The 20,976-nt window shown below is 36.3% G+C and overlaps 1 protein-coding gene across 5 annotated transcripts in view; it reads right to left on the bottom strand.

Moving 5' to 3' along the window:
* Window positions 1-20,976, bottom strand: part of LOC132153135 (collagen alpha-1(XVIII) chain-like) — an 89,483-nt gene that overhangs the window by 5,163 nt on the left and 63,344 nt on the right. For 3 of the 5 annotated variants that reach the window (XM_059562416.1, XM_059562413.1, XM_059562417.1), the window contains 28 exons: window positions 18,191-18,244; window positions 15,251-15,326; window positions 13,993-14,139; window positions 12,841-12,956; window positions 8,385-8,411; window positions 7,738-7,935; window positions 7,383-7,409; window positions 7,090-7,152; window positions 6,883-6,969; window positions 6,738-6,794; window positions 6,196-6,324; window positions 5,933-5,995; window positions 5,383-5,427; window positions 4,062-4,193; window positions 3,910-3,978; window positions 3,802-3,828; window positions 3,598-3,696; window positions 3,460-3,495; window positions 3,269-3,358; window positions 3,162-3,191; window positions 2,978-3,013; window positions 1,580-1,639; window positions 1,415-1,492; window positions 1,088-1,123; window positions 924-977; window positions 753-824; window positions 588-653; window positions 420-450 (listed from right to left, as the gene is read on the bottom strand). In XM_059562416.1, the coding sequence (XP_059418399.1) occupies window positions 420-450; window positions 588-653; window positions 753-824; window positions 924-977; window positions 1,088-1,123; window positions 1,415-1,492; window positions 1,580-1,639; window positions 2,978-3,013; window positions 3,162-3,191; window positions 3,269-3,358; window positions 3,460-3,495; window positions 3,598-3,696; window positions 3,802-3,828; window positions 3,910-3,978; window positions 4,062-4,193; window positions 5,383-5,427; window positions 5,933-5,995; window positions 6,196-6,324; window positions 6,738-6,794; window positions 6,883-6,969; window positions 7,090-7,152; window positions 7,383-7,409; window positions 7,738-7,935; window positions 8,385-8,411; window positions 12,841-12,956; window positions 13,993-14,139; window positions 15,251-15,326; window positions 18,191-18,244 (2,005 nt within the window). The remainder of the gene's footprint in view (window positions 1-419; window positions 451-587; window positions 654-752; window positions 825-923; window positions 978-1,087; window positions 1,124-1,414; window positions 1,493-1,579; window positions 1,640-2,977; window positions 3,014-3,161; window positions 3,192-3,268; window positions 3,359-3,459; window positions 3,496-3,597; window positions 3,697-3,801; window positions 3,829-3,909; window positions 3,979-4,061; window positions 4,194-5,382; window positions 5,428-5,932; window positions 5,996-6,195; window positions 6,325-6,737; window positions 6,795-6,882; window positions 6,970-7,089; window positions 7,153-7,382; window positions 7,410-7,737; window positions 7,936-8,384; window positions 8,412-12,840; window positions 12,957-13,992; window positions 14,140-15,250; window positions 15,327-18,190; window positions 18,245-20,976) is intronic. The other 2 variants (XM_059562414.1, XM_059562415.1) reach the window with 2 other exon arrangements.

Here is a 20,976-nt window from a genome sequence, read left to right as displayed (position 1 = left end):
CCTGCAGTGCTCACAAGACATGTCGTTACAGCTGCTCGAGCACGGATAAAATGGCAGACAGCATACAACTGGCTCAGGGCGGGAATATGCTAATATAGTCCTGTTGTGGGTGGGGCGAAAATTAACAGCTTGATAATTGAGACTGTTTAGGTTTGTTGAGGATCAAAAAATAATTTTTTATCACTGCAGGGCAGTTGTGACCACACACTTCTAAGACACATTTATATGCAAACACCATGTTAAAGTGATTTTTTTTGTCTTTTTTTTAAAACATGCGCAGTTAAATCATGTACAGTAAGATCACGAAAGTACTTTAACATGTAAACAGAGTACATTTTGATTTCACGTTGACTTTAAGGACCTTGTGACAAAATATCTTTTGATTATCTGCTGTGACAGGAATGACTGCAATAACCTACCTGGATACTGTCTCGAATAATCTTCATATCTCTGAAATGGAAAAAGGAGATTACAAATTATTGCTGTTGCAATCATGATCACTTCAGTTCAACATAGTCAACACATGGAGCTCATTCCGCAATGATTCATGAATAGATTATAGGTTATCTGACACATAAAGCACTTACACCGAATCTGTCCAAAGGCACAGCAGGTCCAGGGGGACCAGGGGGTCCTGGGGGACCAGGGGGACCCTTGAAAAGACACAAAAATAACTTATGAGTCCAAGCAATCCATATCTGATGGAACAAACTTCATTTATTTTCAAATTCAAAAGCTTGTGGTGTACTTACTGGGTAGCCATATCCAGAGCCTGACCCAGACTCTCCCTTCTCTCCTTTGTATCCATTTACACCTGGCCGACCCTATAGTCATAAAATGAAATGAAGGTCACAGTCAGTAAAATATGCTGTTGTCTGTCAAGGAATATTTTTTGTTGATGAAAGTTTAATTTTGAGACTTACAGGTCTGCCTGGCATTCCAAATTCACCTTTCAAACCAGGATGTCCAGCTGGACCCTGAATAAAATGAGATATGACTTAGATGTTGCTGAGAATGTTCCAAATAGAGGCATGACAGTTTTTGTTCCCTTTAACTTAAAAATAGGATTTAACTAATACAAACATACAGGAGGTCCGACTGGTCCAGGAAGCCCACTCTCACCCTACAGAGAGAAAAAAGCTAATTAATTTTGATATATGGTACTAAAAAAATTGTACACCTATTCAATCTTTAGTATTTTCCTCGTTTCTGAATGTTAGTTAAGTCATTAAAAATATGAAGAAACACAAAATATGGAAATTATTGACTAATATTGTCCTTAAGTCATATTGAACGAAACTTTCTGAACTTTCTTTTTTCTGAACACTTCAATATCCAATTAGCATTCCATCCAAAAATAAAATGAAATAAAATGCATAAAAAATTTATTATATAAAACAAATTAACACAATACCTTTTGGCCTGTCTGTCCATCAAGGTAAAATGGGTTTCCATCAGGTCCAAGAATAAGTCCAGGTTCTCCTTTGTCACCCTGCAAATGAAATCATGTTACAGCAGTGAATTTGAGTTTTTTAAACACTTCATATCAAGCTTTGTCTGTTGGTTTTGGCTTACAAACCTTAATGCCGTAGCCTGGTGATCCAGGTTCTCCTCGGTCACCCTTTGGTCCTACTGGGCCCTGATTGGATAAGTAGATGGAGTTTAAGATGGATTATAAAACATAATTCCAACTATAAAGTTTAGATTAATTAATGTATAATTGTAAATATATATGTATATGTAATGTATAATTATTTTAATTTCAAATGTAACTATTAACCGAACATTACATGTTTAAAGGGTTAGTTCACCCAAAAATTTAAATTATGTCATTAATGACACGCCCTTATGTTGTTCCAAACCCGTAAGACCTCTGTTCATCTTCCGAACATGGTTTAAGATATTTTAGATTTAGTCTGAGAGCTTTCTGTCCCTCCATTGAAAATGTATGTACAGTATACTGTCCATGTCCAGAAAGGTAATAAAACATTAGAACAGTAAAAAACAGTAGAATTTGTTGAAGCATCGAAAATACATTTTGGTCCAAAAATAACAAAAATTACGACTTTATTCAGCATTGTCTTCTCTTCCGGGTCTGTTGTGAGCACGTTCACAACACTGCAGTGTAGTGATGTCCGGTTCGCGAACGAATCATTTGATTTAACCGGTTGTTCTTAGTGAACCGGTTGAACCAGTTCCACAAATTGAACTGAATCATTTGAAACGGTTCGTGTCTCCAATAAGCATTAATCCACAAATGACTTAAGCTGTTAACTTTAATGTGGCTGACACTCCCTCCAAATTAAAATAAACCAATATCCCGGAGTAATTAATTTACTCAAATAGTACACTGACTGAACTGCTGTGAAGAGAGAACTGAATATGAACACCGATCAGAGCCAGATAACGAACGAAAGACTGACTCGTTCTCGAGTCAAGAACAAGTTGCATCGATTTTTGGATCACCAGTACACTGAACCGAGAACCGTTTCTGTCAGACGTGTCCGATTCGAGAACCGAGGAGCTGATGATACTGCGCATGTGTGATTCAGCGTGAAGCAGACTTACACACAGCACGTTTGAACCGAACTAATTATTTTGGTGATTGATTCCGAACTGATTCTGTGCTAATGTTATGAGCCCAGGTACTGTAAACCTAAGGCTTGAATGAAGGGCAAGCATCACCAATGACGTCATTACGTAGAGTGCAAAAGAACTGGTGAACCGCTTTTTTCAACCGGTTTATTGAATCGAATTGTCCAAAAGAACCTGTTCGTGGAAAAGAACCGAACTTCCCATCACTACTGCAGTGACATACGTCAGCAGTGTCACTGCGGAGTCATGAAAGCGGAAAAATCACAGTCTCTCCTGCCTTGTGGCATTAGTAATTACTTCTAGAATACACAGTATAAATATCTAAGGTTGTTTTAATAAAAAAAGTTGGTTGGGCTAACAAATTAAGTTATGCAGTACTAACTGGGAATCCTGCTTGACCAGGAAGACCAGCCCCACCCTGAAAATCACACAAATGATATATTACTTTTACAACAAAAAAAAACAAAAAACAAAGGTCTGTATTTCAGTGCCTTCAAGACATTTTCTGGTCTCCTAATGCCCTCTGCCATACTAACAAAAGACTATCGGAAGTAGAATTTTCATACCTGAGGCCCTGCTCCTCCAGTTTCATCATTCTGTATAGAAAAATGACAAACAACTTAAGAATATGGACCAATATAAGCAAAAAAGCTATATAAATATGAAGACTGACATTTTCATAATAACGATAAATAATTTGTCCAGGTGGTCCAGGGGGGCCGGGTGGACCTAGAAGTCCAGCTCCATCTCGACCAGGTTCACCCTAAAAAGATGATCACATTTAACAATGATTAAATAGGTCATTAGCGATTTCAAAGTCCCAGGTATTCCACAAAACCACTTCAAAACCAAAAGTCAACTCACCCGGTCACCTCTGTCTCCCTTGTTGCCCTTTGGTCCCTGTGGGAAAATGCAAAACACTGATCTCAGCCTGAAGTACTTCACATAGGAGGGGCTGTTTAGTAAATTTGCACCTAAGAGTTTTATTAAAATGAAACGCACCTGCGGTCCAGGAAAGCCATCCAAACCAGGTTGGCCATCATTTCCCTGAGGTCCCTCACTTCCTTTCTCACCAGGAAATCCTGGGAAACCAGGCGTACCCTGAGAAACAAGATATAAATAAAATATAAAAAGTCCTCTGGGTTTGATATGAAAATTATATATTTGGGATAGAAATTTCATTTGAACAAATAAATGAAGTCTTACTTGTGGTCCTGGGACACCAGGTGGTCCCTGAAATTAAATAGGATTGCAGTAAATTAACTTCCAAAGATCAACAAGAGTAAATTAAAGCAGAGCAGAAAACAAACAAACCTGGATTCCTACTGGTCCTCTTACTCCAGGGACTGAACTGAAGTGAACACCAGAACCCTCCATATCATCCTGAACACATACAAAGAACTCAATACTTCTGCATTTTTCCCTATAAGACAGTGAGATATTAAGTATAATTGATTAAAACTTACAAAACCAACATGATATTTTGGGCCAGGAGGACCAGGTGGCCCTGGTGGTCCAACAGGTCCCATTGGTCCTGGAAGACCAGCAAGTCCACCCTCTCCAGGAAGGCCGGGGGAACCAGAAGAACCTTTGGCACCCTTTAAAAGATGAGGAGAAAGATAAATAATTGAACAAGGTTTTCAAGATTCCAAGAGCAAAACATTAGTTTGCACATTCAGGCAATGCATCTACAAAGCAATGTCACAAAGTGTCCAAACTACCATCAGTGAAATAATATAATGTTACATTTCAGGTATTAGAACTGTAGAGTATAAAGTTGAAATGTTTGTGAAGAAAATCGATTGCACACTCAAGACCTGCTACCTGCCACCCTGCAGCTTTAGAGGAGAAGGATGAGGCAGAGTAGGAGAGAAGATCATAAAGATAGCTGGGAAAGTAGGAGTTATGCTACAGAGACAGAAACATAAAAGAACCCTGAGTGGGTTTGACTGTTTCAGAAAAAGCTGTTTTCTGAAGCAGAATTCCACACTGTGTCCTAACTAGATGTGACACAATACATCAACATGATTCTTCCTTTTTTCTTCAACAATGGGCCCTTTTAATAATGAACAACTGTCATTTCCACTACATCTCAAAGTGTGCAACATGTTTGAAAGCATTCTGTGCTGGAAATGCCAGTGATGGAAATGACATTTTAAAGAGACTTGGATTGAAATGACTCCTTTCAATGTATCATTAACAGCATTTTTTTTTTTTTTTTGTATCATTTGAAAAAAAATGACAGCTTTATTGGAAAATAAGTCTATTATAAAATAATATATCTTAACTAAAACATAAATTTTACACTAAGGTAATTCCATCTGCTTTATAAACAAGTACACTAACTTTCAAGAATAGTTGGAAAAGTATATATCTAAATAATTTTTATTAAAAATGGTTTATTGATTCAATCATATTTTTAAAGTAATTTTTAATTTTCATTTTAATGATAGTTTTTCAAGTCTAGGTAAAACAGCTAGGACAATTTTTTTTTTTTTAATTTTACAAGTTTGTATTTCTGACACTGACAGTAAAATATGTGTTACATCAAACATGTTTAGTGATCATTATTGTACAGACAGACAATTTAATTCTTACTAGATCTTACTACGCCACACCTGGATAGGACATTTTTACTGAATTCTTAAAGCATACATTGCATTGCAGATCACTGAGCTGTCCAGAAAAAATTATACTTGACATTCAAATATGTCTTATGCAGATGAACATGTGTATAAGAAGTGTTTCAGAGGTTTCTCATAAGGTGCACACATTACACATACTGACCTTCTCTCCCACAGGTCCAGGAAGGCCCAGCTCACCGGCATCACCCTGTGGAGCACAAAATTAGTCCAGTGTCTAAAGATAGCTACTATTACAAGGATCTCAACAGAGCTGAATTATGAAAGTCCATAGCCATTAAAGGACCAGCATAGCTATCTACTGTATGTATGGACCGTGCCCCTACACTTTTTTTGCCAATGGATTGCCATGACTTTTCCATGACCCTTTCAGTCGTTTGTGATTACAGCATAAGAATGTTTTAGAAATCATTTTATAGAGACTGCCAGACTGGATTTATATTTGTATGCCAGACTGTGACGAGAGGTTCCCACTAAAGGAAGCCCTGATGTCAAGTGAAATATTGGATTTCAAATGTATGCTTAATTTTCAAAGACAAAAAAATGTCATCACGCTGGCTTGCAAGCATGTTTACTCTCCACAAGCATTCACAAAAAGCTAAATTTAGATAATTAAATTTTTAGAATAACTTTTTAAGGTTTTTCCAGGTTTATAAATCACAACAGGTTTTATTAGAAGAGACTGGACTTCTTACCTTCTCACCTTTAGGGCCTGTTAAGCCTGGTTTTCCATCAGCCCCTATTGAACCTGGAAGTCCCTATTTAAAAATAACATCCTTTTTAAAATGTATTTATTTATTTTTTAATTTTTATGACTTTAACAAGACTCAAAATGACAGGGAGAAACAATGCACACACACAAACCCACATGGCCACGTTTCTGATTAATAACGCTTTATTCCAACACAACATTACCAAACGAATTTTATACACATGGACCATGTCTCCTTAGACTTACTGGTTGACCTGGAGCTCCATTTTGCCCAGGAGGACCTGGAGGCCCAAAACCACCAGAGCCTGAAGACCCAGGGCCAGGGGGACCAGGGAGGCCAGGGGGACCAGGAGGACCGGGTAGGCCAGGCATTGCCTATAAACAAATAAAAAGTTACTAAGTAAAGAAATGCAAGCTTTAATAAACAGGAAATTTAAGAATTCGAAATAAAATGTAAACAAAACTACCACATTTTGCTTCATTCAGTGTCTGCTAGAAGTAATTATAGGAATTTTAAAATATATGAAAAATTGGAAACAGTTATTTTAATTTGTAATAATATTTCACAATATTTCAGTTTTTACCGTATTTTTAATCAAATAAATGCAGCCTTAGTGAGCATCATAGGCATCAAAAAATCTTACCAATCCCAAACTTTTAAACATTAGTGTATATGAAGTAAATTGAAGATTATCAGCAATGAATGACATGTATCATTCCAAAAATGGAGATTTCTAGCTGTTGAGCACTAGATCCGAATTAATCCTGGAAGTTAATATAGTGCACACAGGACATACCCGCACACTGTCCAGATCAAATCCAGAACCCTCCATGTCCACAAATGTCTTTAAAATGAATACAGAGGAAAGATTATGGAACAGTTTTTTAAAAAGGAAAGCAGTCACAAAAACAGTTGATTAATAATGAACTCACAGGCCTATCAGAGCGAGATGGGGGTCCCGGTGGGCCTGGAAGCCCTGGAGGACCTCGAGGTCCTGGCTGACTTTCACCTCGCTCTCCCTAAAATTAAAACATAAGTATAAAAAGTTGAACTGGCATACTATAAAAGGCATTCACAATTTATTTCTAAATGGTGCACAGTTATAATAAGCTATGATAATGGACATCAACAATACTTACTTTCTCTCCTTTGAGTCCAGGACTCCCAGGAGTTCCTGGAAAACCTGGAGGTCCAACTTGGCCCTTTTACAAAAACAGACTCTTAAGCATTTGCACATGAAACATATGGATGCAAACACAAACGCACGAAATTAAAACTACATCCAGACTTTTCTTCCCATTTTGTTTAGTAAAATCAAACTGTTCCCCCCAAATACACAAGCAGGTAGAATTTCAGATTGAAAAAGGAAAAATACTGAAAATGTACTTGACCCAGGTCTATTTTATACAGTTTTATGAAATGCATTACTTACAGCTTTTCCATCTTCACCAGGGTCCCCCTATAAAGGAGAGGATAAAATATTAGCTCTGTTCAGATATGACCAATGCATTATGCATAGTCTCAAGGGCAGGAACACAATGTGCCTTTGGGTTTGCAAGGATGCATATCTAACACATAAACCTGTATTAACACCATACTCTCTGCTTGTGATGGGGAACACCATAGGGATCTATTACTGTTCTAATATGTCAGCGTCATGTCAAATGCAAGACCACTTATGACACATACAGTTATGGTATGATGCAGTTTCTTTTAAATGGAAATGCATTCGCTAACAGAAAATAGAGCCAGTAATTGAACCATTCCTTTCACTGTGATCTACTCACCGGCTCCCCTTCAGCTCCAGCAGGGCCAGGGGGTCCTGGTTGTCCAGGTGGTCCTCTTGGTCCTATCACCTTCTGCATAACTGACCCATCTCCCCTTACTTCTACCTCTGCACTGGGCCCTGGGGGCCCAGGAGGCCCTGGAGGGCCAGGAGGGCCACGGTCACCCTTTGATCCAGGATAACCAAAACCAGAACTACCCTGAAACCAAAACGCAGGAGAGATATGAGACCTCTAAAGACCTCAAGCAATTTAAAGTGGCAGATGACAGAACTTCAGCATGTGTTTATTATAAACAGAAAGTTGTCTTGTTTTAGTGTGGACACTAATATAGTCATTGTTCTAGTTATTGTTCTTGTTGCGAATAGGCCTGAGAAAAAACTTCATTAAAGTCAATAAACCAATATGCTTAAAAAGAGGAAAATAATATTTACTTTTAAAGGGAGAGTTCACCAAAAATGAGTAAACACTAAAGGAGACATATATAATATAATTTGCATTTTACAAGAAAATAAATAATGATAAGAGGGTAAATTATTTTAATATCACATTTTAATTTTGGCATGAACTATTCCTTTAATTCACATTTAACTGGTGCAAAATACTGTATGTTGTCACAGTTGTGGCAAGGTAGAAGCATCAGAACAAACCTTCAATCCTTTCTCTCCTGCGTCACCCTGTGAAAACAGAAAAAAATGATTGACCTGTCTGCCACTCTCAGCACTCTAACAGATGGCTGAACATTCAAGCTCCCCATCATTGACTTCAAGCATTACTGTGGATTTGAAGGACATAAAACTTCAATGTAACAATATGACAAAAGAAAAGGGCCTTGTATCTCCTTTTCCTCTTTTAAATAAATGAAAGTGATCTTCTAGCAATTAACACTATTGTTTTGTAAAAGTTGTTATATAGCTTAAATGTAGCTGCTTCTTTAAAAAGAATAGCTCTGTCTCTTAATTCTGCTTGGATGAGCCAACATTCAAAACCATTTACCAAAATACACACAAACCTAAGATTGTATATCAGTTGAACTTTAGATTAATGTTGCTTGACAACATAAAAAGCCTATAGTTAAATGAGCTATATTATTATTGGTGTACTTTATAACAATGACAATAACATCACGTACCATATGCTCCGTTTCCACCGCAGGAACTTTACCCAGGAACTAGGGACTTTGGCCTGGTACTCGGTGTGTTTCCACCGCAGGAACCAGGAACTAAATAAAGTTCCGGGTAAAAAAATGCCCCTTAGAAAGTCCCCGCTGGCGAGGTGGTACTTTTTCAAAGTTCCTGAACTTTTGGGGGCGGGACTTGGCCGCTAAACATACTGATTGGTTGAGTTCACGCAGCATTGGTTGAGTTCAACCACCATTTATTTGGATCAACATTTTCTAAATATTACTGTTATTGTGTCATGAAATGTAATTTTAAAAGTATTTCGAGAATGTAGTTGTTTAAAACTCAAATCTGTGGTTTATTTGTAAAGACAGCGTCTATTTAAAAATGTGTTTCGCCGATCTCGGAGACGGTGAGCTCAACGCAACCAGCGAGAGCTCAGTCCTCATGTATCCGCCGAGAAGCAGCCTCTCCTCGGCTAGACCTTCTGATATGTGCCGCGGGCTCTGATGTCTCTTTAGTGGTTAAACATAAAATATAATTCAGCTGCGGGGTAAATCTAACAGGTTTTCTTTGGTCTGTATTCAATTTATCTATATGTTAAAATGAAAATAAAAAGGCACATCTATATAATATTTCGTTTCATTGTAATGGCTGTATATCCCTGAACTAAGTACATTTATGCAGCTGTTATTATGTTTAAATGAAAACGAAAGGAGGCAGTGGTATTTGATATCCTATTTCGTTTTATTGTAAATCTACTGAGAGGAAAATTGCAGAAGCCAAAGCGAGCTGAGTTCACGCCGCATTGATTGAGTTCAACCACCATTTATTCGGATCATGTTCAAAATATTACTGTTTTATTGTGTCATGAAATGTAATTTTTAAAGTATTTCAGGCGAGAATGTAGTTGTTTAAAACTCCAATCTGTGGTTTATTTGTAAAGACAGCGCCTATTTAAAAATGTGTTTCGCCGATCTCAGAGACGGTGAACTCCACGCAATCAGCGGGAGATCAGTCCTCATGTATCCGCCGAGAAGCAGCCTCTCCTCGGCTAGACCTTCTGATGTGTGCCGCTGGCTCTGATGTCTCTTTAGTGGTTAAACATAAAATATAATTCGTTTTGGGTAAATCTAACAGGTTATCTTTGGTCTGTATTCAATTTATCTATATGTTAAAATGAAAATAAAAAGGCAAATCTATATAATATTTCGTTTCATTGTAATGGCTGTATATATACACATATCCCTGAACTAAGTACATTTCTGCAGCTGTTATTATGCTTAAATGAAAACGAAAGGAGGCAGTGGTATTTGATATCCTATTTCGTTTTATTGTAAATATACAGAGAGGATAATAGCAGTAGCCATGGTCAGATGACTGAAGTTATCAAGCAGTGCTCGAATTGAGGGGGGGCTGGGGGGATCCGGGACCCCCCATAAGGTATTAGGGACCCCCCATAAGAAGTAAAAAATAGAATTAGGGGGGTCCCTCGGATATTTTTATTTTAGTAAAAATAATAATGACAAATCAAAATAAATGCATGCAAAGGATACAGTAAATATCGTGAATTGATTATTTACAATAATTTATTTTAAGTGTGTTTATAGGCTAGTTGTCATGTCTCTTTAAAATGTAAACGTCCCGCCTAAAGAGCGCTGTGCGCGTGCATGACATCGTCGACAGGACTTTTTGTTTGGCTCCGCTCCGGTGAAGCTAATTTTAGCTTTTAAAATATGGAGAAAAATAAACCTCCACTCACAGTCGGGAATAGAAAGCTTCTTACTGACTTTTTTGAGGGGTAATTGTCTCTCGCTATATATCTTTCTACTTTAACAGTTATCCACTCCATGTCGGGGCTTTTATATTCCTAGCATATATTGGAAACATTTAGGCTTACGTTACTATTTTTTTCATAATTAACAGTCCTGGTTCTACAGGAGTGCTAGTGCTAGAGATCTCGATGAAGATGGATAACAGATTTTTAGTAATTATAAAGGGAGCGCTCGTTGTGCGCTTTCTATGCTTTCTAATATCCATTCAGAATTTGTATTTATTTGTATATGACTTGTTTTTCATGCTGCTAGGACCAAAGGCTGTATAAACACGGCAAAGTTTTGGGAATTACATACGCATTTATTCGGGATTCACTCTTGAAATAGCAATGATTTATTTTGATTGCCATAGTATTGTTTGTTTATGAATAAAGCAGCCTTTTTCACTGAAATGGTTGAATCGTCTGCTGACTCACTCACTTATGACAGTGCTTTATCGCCACCTACTGGACGTAACTATTTAAAAATCGTATGTGCTGAAATAGTTGATAAATCCCAACCAACACACAGGCTGACAGCATGTTTTGCCACAATTTATAATAAACAAGTTTCATGCATTTAATCAAGTCTTTTGGAACAAACATTATCACATTGTCACATCAATCATCCAGTTGTTTTTAGGGTAAATACTACATTGGTAAATAAAGCTAGAATCATTCTGTTGGATGTACACTATTCAAAAGTTCAAGAGTCTCTTCTGTTCACTAAGCCTGCATTGATTTGATCCAAAATACAGTAAAAACAGTAATATTATGAAATATTATTACAATGTAAAATAATAATACAATAAAATATAATTTATTTCTGTGATCAAAGCTGAATTTTCACCATTGTTACTCCAAGTGTTCATCACATGATCCTTCAGAAATCCTTCTAATATGATGATTTGATGCTCAACAAACATTTATGATTAATATCAATGTTGAAAACCGTTATTTACAGTATTTTAAAAAAATTTAGTTTGATGAATAGAAAGTTTATCTGAAATATAAACTTTTGTAGCATTATACACTACCATTCAAAAGCTTGTGGTTAGAATTTATAAAAAAAATGTTGGGAAAGAAATTAATACTTTTATTCAGTACGGTTGCATTTAATTGATCAAAAGTGACAGTAAAGACAAGTATAATGTAACAGAAGATTCTGTTTCAAATAAATGCTGTTCTTTTGAACTTTCTATTCATCAAAAAATCCTGAAAAATAAAATGACTGACTGCTCTCTTTTCACTGCTTTCGGAGACATTATGAAATAATTATCCCTGTGCCACTGTTAAATCTGACAGTCATACCATCCAGTGAGACTGGAAGCCATCTGATTATTTTCTACTGTTTTTGAGACATTTCAATGTATTTTGAAGTCTCTTGCTTTTACGGGTGTTCAAGTGCCTTAAATGTAGTGCCCTGGTATATTTCCCATAGCTGCCCTTTTGAGTCTGCTGCTTTGTCACCCTCTAAATCCATATTACTCAAGTAAGTAATTTAAAAGAAGATTATATATATATATATATATATATATATATATATATATATATATATATATATATATATATATATATATATATATATATATATATATTATATATATATATATATATGTGTGAATTTAAGCGTTTTTAATAAATAGTATATATTTATGCATATTATGATCAAATATATTGTATATTTTGTATAAAGTGTATATTGCGAGACTAACCAACCCCCCGCCCAAAAAAACTTGGGGACCCCCCATAAGACTTGACTCAGTTCGAGCACTGTTATCAAGTATATGCTGCTGTTTGCAGATTTACTGGACTTGCTTCGTCGCGGACATCACACTCCCGAGACGAATGCACAAAGTCCGCACTACCGAGAATGCACGTCCAAAATCAGCGCACTGTATTGAGAAACGCGCGCAGACCTACGTCACCAGTCTATTTGCCTAATCTTCCCGGTACTTTACACCGCGGTGGAAACGAAGAAAGCAACAGGTCTGGGGGGGGGAAAGTTCCTGGGAAAAAAAGTTCCTGGTACAAATGTTCCGGGTAATTTCGGTGGAAACGCAGCAATAGATAAATTATTGTAATGGACAGGTTCTCATGGCTTATTACTTTTGCAACCGAGCTGTAGAGATGTACAGAAACACTCAGAGATGTTCACAGTACTCAACACACCTTCTCTCCTTTTGCACTGCCACCAGATCCAGATCCTGAATCACCCTTCGGCCCCGCAAGACCCCTCTCACCTATAGCACCCTTCTCTCCTCTGTCTCCTTTCTCTCCTTTTGCACCTGTAAATTTGAAAATGTCTGATTGATTTAAAAATAACCTTTCCTCTTATATGCTTTACATTTTCGAAAACATATTTAGCTCATATTTCACCTCAAAATCAAAATAACAAAATAAGAAATTAGAATATGAAAATAATAAAAAAAAAATTTACAGAAGATTTTTTTTTACACAGTGACACTATTTAAAATATTTGTCAAAATACTGAAATGCTAAATAATTTTGATTAAAGTTACTGTAATGCAAAAAAGGGGCATTGTATTTAAACTAGCATTTGGTGAACAGCATTTATTATTATTAACATATATTTATTATTATGGAATAAAAAAAAATACTGTAAAAATAATGGAATCTAACACATGAAACTTAGAATTCTACTGCAAAATGTGCTTATTTTTTATGAAAGTAATGACAGAATACAGAAGATCTGAATGGCCCTAAAAATGCTTATGTCTTAATTATTTTTATATTTTTAGTGGTGAAATGTGACCTGGACATGTTTTTGTGACATTCAGCCTACAATACAATAAAACTATATAAATAAATAAAAATACCAAGGCAGCACTCCACATATTCATTTAAGAATATGCCTACCAGCAGAAGCTTCTATAAGCAGGTCAAGAAGTATTGTTTTAACAAAACAATACAAATACAATATAACAATTATAGCAATAAATGTCATACATATGCAGCAACACTATTGCATCCTCCCAGTCTGCTGCAGTCCTTCTTGGGCATCTCTACACATCCACAGCGTTTTGCCAGCTTTTCATGCAAAGCATGATGTAGAAATTCTGCTGAGAATTTCTATGCAAAAATTCCATGTCCAAATTCCATGTCCATGTCCAGAGAGATTTTCTCTCATTAGCGACCCACCTGTTGGCCCTGCAGAACCGAGCCTGGACTCCACAGAATACAGTATGCCATCACCAGCTGAGCCTGATGTACTTAGAGAGTTTGAAGCTTGTCTAGAATCATCATACAACCCTGAAGTTTGCCTGCTAACATCAATTATGTCAAGCGTTTGTGGAGAGTGACCATATGAGCCAGAAGTTTGCCGGGAATCACCGTAGGAGACAGAGGTTTTTCGGGAATCCCCATAAGGACCAGATGTTTTTTGAGAACCGCCATATGCGCCAGATGTTTGTTGAGAATCACCGTAGGACCGAGAGGAATCGACTGAGCCTAATGTTTAACAAAACTTACCAATTCAGCTTATTCTGAAGAAAGATCACATTTCAGTAAACCATTGACAAAAATATGTAAATGAATGTATTGATGTGAGGTAGTAAAAAAAGCCCCAAAAAAGTCTGACACCTTATTTTAAAATATAATAATAATAATAATAATAAAGTTGGTTTTAAAATCATTATTATTATCAGTGACTTTATGTTCTGTAATTATGATATTAAACCTGTATCTTAATTGTGAGATATTCACAATATAAACATAAAATAATATAAAAAATAACAAATATAATAAGTAGCAACTGTGATTTTTAAAATATATACAAATTATATTCAAATAATTAAATTATAATACACTGCATCATAATTACATTTTAAAAAAAGGCAATATTGATGTGTATACCTTTAAAATTGCAATAATGCCTCAGGCAATGGCAAAACCGGCATGCACCACAATCCATCTATCAATAACAAAATCTGAATAACTCAACTTTTTTGGGTTGTACTAATGCAAGTGTACAAAGACACTGTTAAATTTGCTTTAAACCAGTAGAGGGCGCCAAATACCACAGTGGCTGCTTCTATAAACACACTGTTTTTATCAAATCAGTCTAGTCTATCACATCAAAGACATGTTTGCAATCTTCTAAATTATTTCAGAATTTATATCTACGTTAGTAAACCTCAGATTACATTTTAAATCTCTCTGCCTAAAACACTAGATTAGACCTGCATGAACTGGTTGACCAGTACAGCTGTGTAGTTCAACAGCAAAACATAGTTGAAAGTGGTCAACCCTCATTAGTACACTTTCTGAGTAAGGTGGTTGAATAATGAACACATGCTGGTGACCATTCATGCTGTTCTTTGCAGAAGTGTAATCTAGGCATGCAACTCATTTTCTTTCATGAACAAAATGACAGAATCAAAAAGTTGTAAATGAAACAAGAAACCCCCCCAAATTAACTACTCCCAAGTTTACAAGAAGAAAAAGAGCCACTTAAGTGAGTAGCAAATGCTAATGATGAGATGTGCTGTCAGACTAGCTGATGTTTTGCAGTCAGATCAGTACAGACGTGATACAGACACTGATCAGAGAGAAAGCTCACCTGTCAGCTGCTTCTCAACGAGAGGTCTGCTGGTCACCGGCGGCTGCTGGATCGGCCGAGAGGAGGGAGGTGTCGGCTGCAGATGATATATATCATTAATATACTAATCAGGATTTTAGTACAATGTACATAACAGCATGTACACTGATAAAATCATATTTTTAATGAGTGCCTTATTTTATTTAGCAGTAAAAATATCTAAGCATCCTTAAAACAAGACAAATTTACAAAACGGTTTAAACATTATTAGATATTATGCCTTGTTTTCAGATCATTTAGTTTGAAAAAGTGTATTTTTCCATGAATATAATATATTAATATATCTATTTTATATATAATAATAATAATAATAATAATAATAATAATAATGTTTTCCTGTGATGTTAAAATTTAAATTCATCCGAATATGCTAATTTGGTGCACAAGAATAAATTTATTTTTTGTAGAAACCATGATACACTTTTTCTGGATTCTTTCATGAATAAAAAAAAGTTCAAAAGAGCAAAACAGCATTTTTTTATATATGAAACAGAAATATTTTGTAACAATGTATTTACAATTTACTTTCAATTCTGTACAATTTAATGCATCTTTGCTGAATAGAAAGGAGTAATTGCTTTCAAAAAGACCCCCAAAATTCTTGATATGTCCTGCAATTTTACTTCTTAAGTAAATTTATCTTGTTATAACATTTTAAAATGTATACTTTTCAAAGTTCGGTACTCTGGAATATTATGCTTTAAAGCGAAACGTGTACTAAAAGTCAGAAAAAGATACAATATCTCCTTTTTATTTTTTGCAGCATAGCTTAAAAAACAAACAAAGCACTGTGTATCACTTCTTATGCCTTTAGTACTTGTTCAGACACAGTTTAAATTAATTTCACTGCTTGTGTACAAACAATTTAGACCTTTCTGACCTCAATTATTACCATTACCATCTTAAATACTAGACAACATATGATATGGGAAATCAAAGAACCGTGATGCTGATTGCACAGATATTTGTATACTCACACACCCAATACAGCCAACTGGAAGAGAGATTCAGACATATAAATAACAGTTAACAAAGCTCCTTGAAGAAAAGCTGCCAGGGCAGGATGATTGAAGCACACACACACACAAAGAGGGCCTGACCTTGCACTTTACAAAACATGCACTGCTGAAATACCAGGCATCAGGTTCTAGAACAACTCTGATCCTCAGATTTCATGCCGAGATTTAGAAAAAGGAGTCTTTGGTGAGAGGACATGAAGTGCTCTGATGGCCAGTGTGAGAGTATACTGACAGGCCACGGGTCCCAGGGTCTAAAGATAGAGGTCAGGGGTGGCTGTCAGGCTAGACAAGGAGTGGCTGCTAAACATCTGCCATCACGGTCACTGCTGTAGAGATAGAAGAATCTCTGCAGCTACTTTGACCTTGAAAACATTACACTGGGATATGCAAGAGGAGTTTAGGACATGGAGGAGATCATTAGGCACGGAAACAAGGGGCCATTCATAGCCGCCACATGTTTTTTGCATCATGGTCTTTCATCAGAGCAAATTGGATCATCACTTGGAAAATACTGGCTCCTTTAGGTACTTTTAGGGCTGGTACAGATCCACAGATACTGTGCAAAATGTTGTAAATGTGTAATAGCAAGAAATCATTTCATTTTTTTTTTTCGGTGTCAAAATTACTACATTTGTATTATTTATTAATAATATTTCACACATTATATATATATATATATATGAGAATGTAAAATAATACAGAATACAAGTAAAATACCAATTTAAATGCAATTTACAGGATAAATCCCACATATACAAGCATGTATATATGTATACATATGCTTAATGACTGTAAGTGTAGAGAAAAATAAAAAATACTAATAATGCTTGAGCACTGAAATATTTTTTTTCCACAGATAATTGTAATGAAGTCAAACTTGTGTTTTGTCACAAGACTACTCTCCCTCGAGATATAATCATGAAATCTCATAAAATTAGATTAAAATTAGATACACAAAGAAGGCTACACATGAGGCAGTCATGCAACCTAGTTTGCAAAAAATCATGCCCACCAGGTGCCCTCTCCTCACATGCACTTTCCAACATCCAAGGAGAGCTGGATTGACTGTGAAACAAGCACGGAAAATGTCCCGGGGCGAATGTAGCATCCATCAAAATGGATTCCATGGTAAGACAAAAGAAAGTTTACTTTACAGCACTTCAGAATGCCATCTTTCTCTCTGTCAAAGCATGTTAAAACACATTGTGTACTGCAAAAGCAAAAAAACAAACAAAAAAAAAACTGTAATTTAAAATTACTAGGTTAGAATTAAATTAATAGCTGCATGCTTGGCAGCTGCATTTTAAAGATGTTAAAACAAATATAATGGCAATAAATACTTGCAAGTGAAAGTAAAAGATGCTTCTAAGAAGCAGCAACCATCACACAAGTACAATATACTCAGAAAAGTAAAAAAACTCAAAAAGTAGCTGAAACATTCTTAAAATTACACTAAACTTCAGCAGTGATAAATAAAATAGTCAAAAAAGTAGACACTTATGGAAGAAGATCCTTGGAGTCAACAGAAAACAGCCACCTGGTTTCCTTCTATTGTAATTAGCTCTGGCAAGCTCAGACACGGGCCTCGCAAATCAGTAGCAAAGGGTTCATTTCAATTTCCACATGGACTATTTCTGGATTAGCAACACAAGAGATGGGAAGGTGGGCTTTAACATCTGGGATCGATCTGGAGATAATAGCGCTCATCTGGGACTTTCTCCCAGAAGATGAACAAGTGTATAGTGACAGACCTGCCAGAAATCACACACTGCTGTTCTGGAAACAGCTGGGAATCTCGGGATCATTATCAGATGTTTTGAATGTGGACACTACATGAATCACAACAATTTTGCACATTTTCTGAGGAAAATTATAGTAATACCTGGATTGATGGTCGTCCTTCTCCATCTCCACTTGCTCCGTAATCACCTGATCCCTGTAGATTTTTGAAGGAGAATGGAAAACTACATAAATTTCATCACACTGTTATCTAGTTGGCTGGAGGGCATGTAATACATCATGTGTCATACTGGTGGGCATTAAAGCTTTATTCTGTGGAAAACCTAACTGGAGGCAACACCTTTTTCTAGAAATGAATGGAAATAAATTCCAAGCACTATCAGCCATATATAGATGGATAACAATCAGTCGACAGATACTCCAGTTACTCCCTAAACGTTACTCATCCTTATGTCGTTCCAAACTGATGTTATTTTCATTCTTACATGAAATACAAGTCACATTAATCTTTATAGTGCTTTACACAATGCAGTTTATTTCAAGGCAGCTTCACGTTAATAATACAAGAAAATAACATTGTTAATGTTTTAAAATTCATCAACCAACTCCATCTAAGTTTTAACACAGTGTTTTTTATTCAGCTCAGTTTAGTTCAGTGTTGTTTCAATTTAATTCAGTATCTGTGTGAAGATCTACAATTATGCAACAGTTCAATTCATCTATATTTTTGTAATGCTTTTATGCAATTTTTTGTTCTTTTTGGAACTTTAAATACACTTCCGTTGTGTGGAAAAGATCTCAGACATTCAGTCTGCACACATTTCGTGTTTCAAGGAAGGGGAAAAAATTATACTGGGCTGGAAACACATGGATGAGTAAATGATGACAACAATTAAATTTTGGGGTGAATTATTGCTTTAAGGTTCAGATTTAATGTAAATGTAGCTCCGTTGGTTGGACATTGGTTCAGTTCCCAGGAAACAAAGAACTGCTAAAAATATATACCTTAAAATGCACTGCGAGTTGCTTAGATACCAGTTTCTGCCAAATACATAAATACAAATGTAAAGTGATGCGGCAGCAATTCTGAGATGAGTCACTGGGGGAAGATAGTCTAAATCTGAACACTTGCACAATGCAAGCTATCCCTTTCACACTGGTCTCATTTCTAAAAGACTACACGATAACTGGCGATAAAACACACGATAAAACACATGCACCTTAGTTTTTTACAAAGGAAAGCTTTAAAGACTTGTTTGAGAATGCAGCTAGATCTTGTTTTATGCAGCGGATCTCCCAGAGTATAATTTCACGGTTTTTCACCTCGCTGCATTAGCCAATATTTGGATTAATCACCCATTTTAGAAATGCTTAACTTGTAATTGTGTGTGGAGCTGTAATGTGAACCATTTATGTGCCGATTTCTCATCTCCCACAAAGCTGAGGCATAATAAAGGCATATGTTTTTAGTCCTGTCGATAGTTCTGAATAAGGGACTTACACTGTTACAATCTTACATTTTCCTCTTGGTTCGGTTTGAGCATTTCAAATTATATAGGTAAGCAATATCACAAAAAGGAAGAGTGCAGCTTTTCCCGAATATCATCACAAATGTCATTGTTTATTTCAGTTTTTTCTTTGTCAATGCCAATTTCTAAATGAAATCACAGAAGAACTGCTTAGACTCTCTGAGTAACCCATAGGGCCCTATCATACACCCGTTGCAATGCGAAGCAAGGCGCAAATGTGTTTGCTAGTTTCTGTCCGGCGCCATTCGCATTTTTCCATCCAGCGCCACGTCATTTAATTAGCAAATGCATTTGGCCCATTTGTGCGCACATGGGCTTGCTGGTCTAAAAAAAGAGGTGTGTTCAGGAGCATTGCTGGCGCATTGCTATTTTAAGGAGCTGAAAAAAGACTGCGCCATAGACCAACTCAAACCTGGTCTAAAGTCTAAAGACAATGGCGAAATATTTTTTTGTTATTTAAAAGAGCGCGTTGGTAAAAAATTCGCCTCTGAGCGGGTCCACAGTGCACGTTGACTTTGCTTATTACACACAGGGATGTGCATCACACAAACATGCCAAATATTAAAAACAAAAGGAATACAGTGTAAAATAATATTAGGCCACATAAATATAAAAATGTAATGATGGATAATCATTGCGTGTATTAGAATTAGGCTACCTATTTGCAATTCAGCCTATTACTACTTATAATGATGAATGTAATGGCTATTGAACAATCGTGCCAACACACACACGTATATATTAACTGACTCATCGCGCGGAGCTTTGGTGGATGCCTGCTTGTCCCATAGATGATCGGTTTCTTCGCTTGAGAAGCGTTCAGCTTTTCCACCAACAAATTCCGCCATGTAAATAACGATCTGCCCTGAGCGAGCGCATCTCGCTCTTAAAGGGAATGGGAGATGACACTCTGATTGGTTTATTGAACGTTACCCCTATTACTCATTAAGAGAATAGAGACAACCCATTCCAAAAACACACTTAAAAACAGTGTCGGATACAGAACGTCATTAATAGGTGGGCCTGGTGAATATACGGAGGGGCCTCGGGTTCTTTAATCTTATACACCTGATTCCCGGGCTCCGTATTATAGAGCTTTCACACTGCGGGCGGATGCGGTCCGGCGATCCGTTCCATGTGCGGTGCAGTGCAGAGATCGTTTCCGCACCGAGTCTATTTCTGATGTGCTGCACGCGCTGAATTAAAGTGACAGGCTGACAGTGCATGGTTCGTGGTCAAAATGAACACAGATTGACATGAAAATATAATAATCTCACCACAAATGCGTTTAAATAAAATGTATTAATCTCACCATAAATGCATTTAATTTAATTATACTCTAAATTATTTATCGTTATTATTAAAATTAAAAAAATCAATTGTTTTTATTAATCTGATT

The sequence above is a fragment of the Carassius carassius genome, chromosome 11 (assembly GCF_963082965.1).
Source record: "Carassius carassius chromosome 11, fCarCar2.1, whole genome shotgun sequence".
NCBI lineage: Eukaryota > Metazoa > Chordata > Actinopteri > Cypriniformes > Cyprinidae > Carassius > Carassius carassius.
Note: the sequence above shows the minus strand (reverse complement) of the source record. Positions and strands in the feature narration are given on the sequence as shown.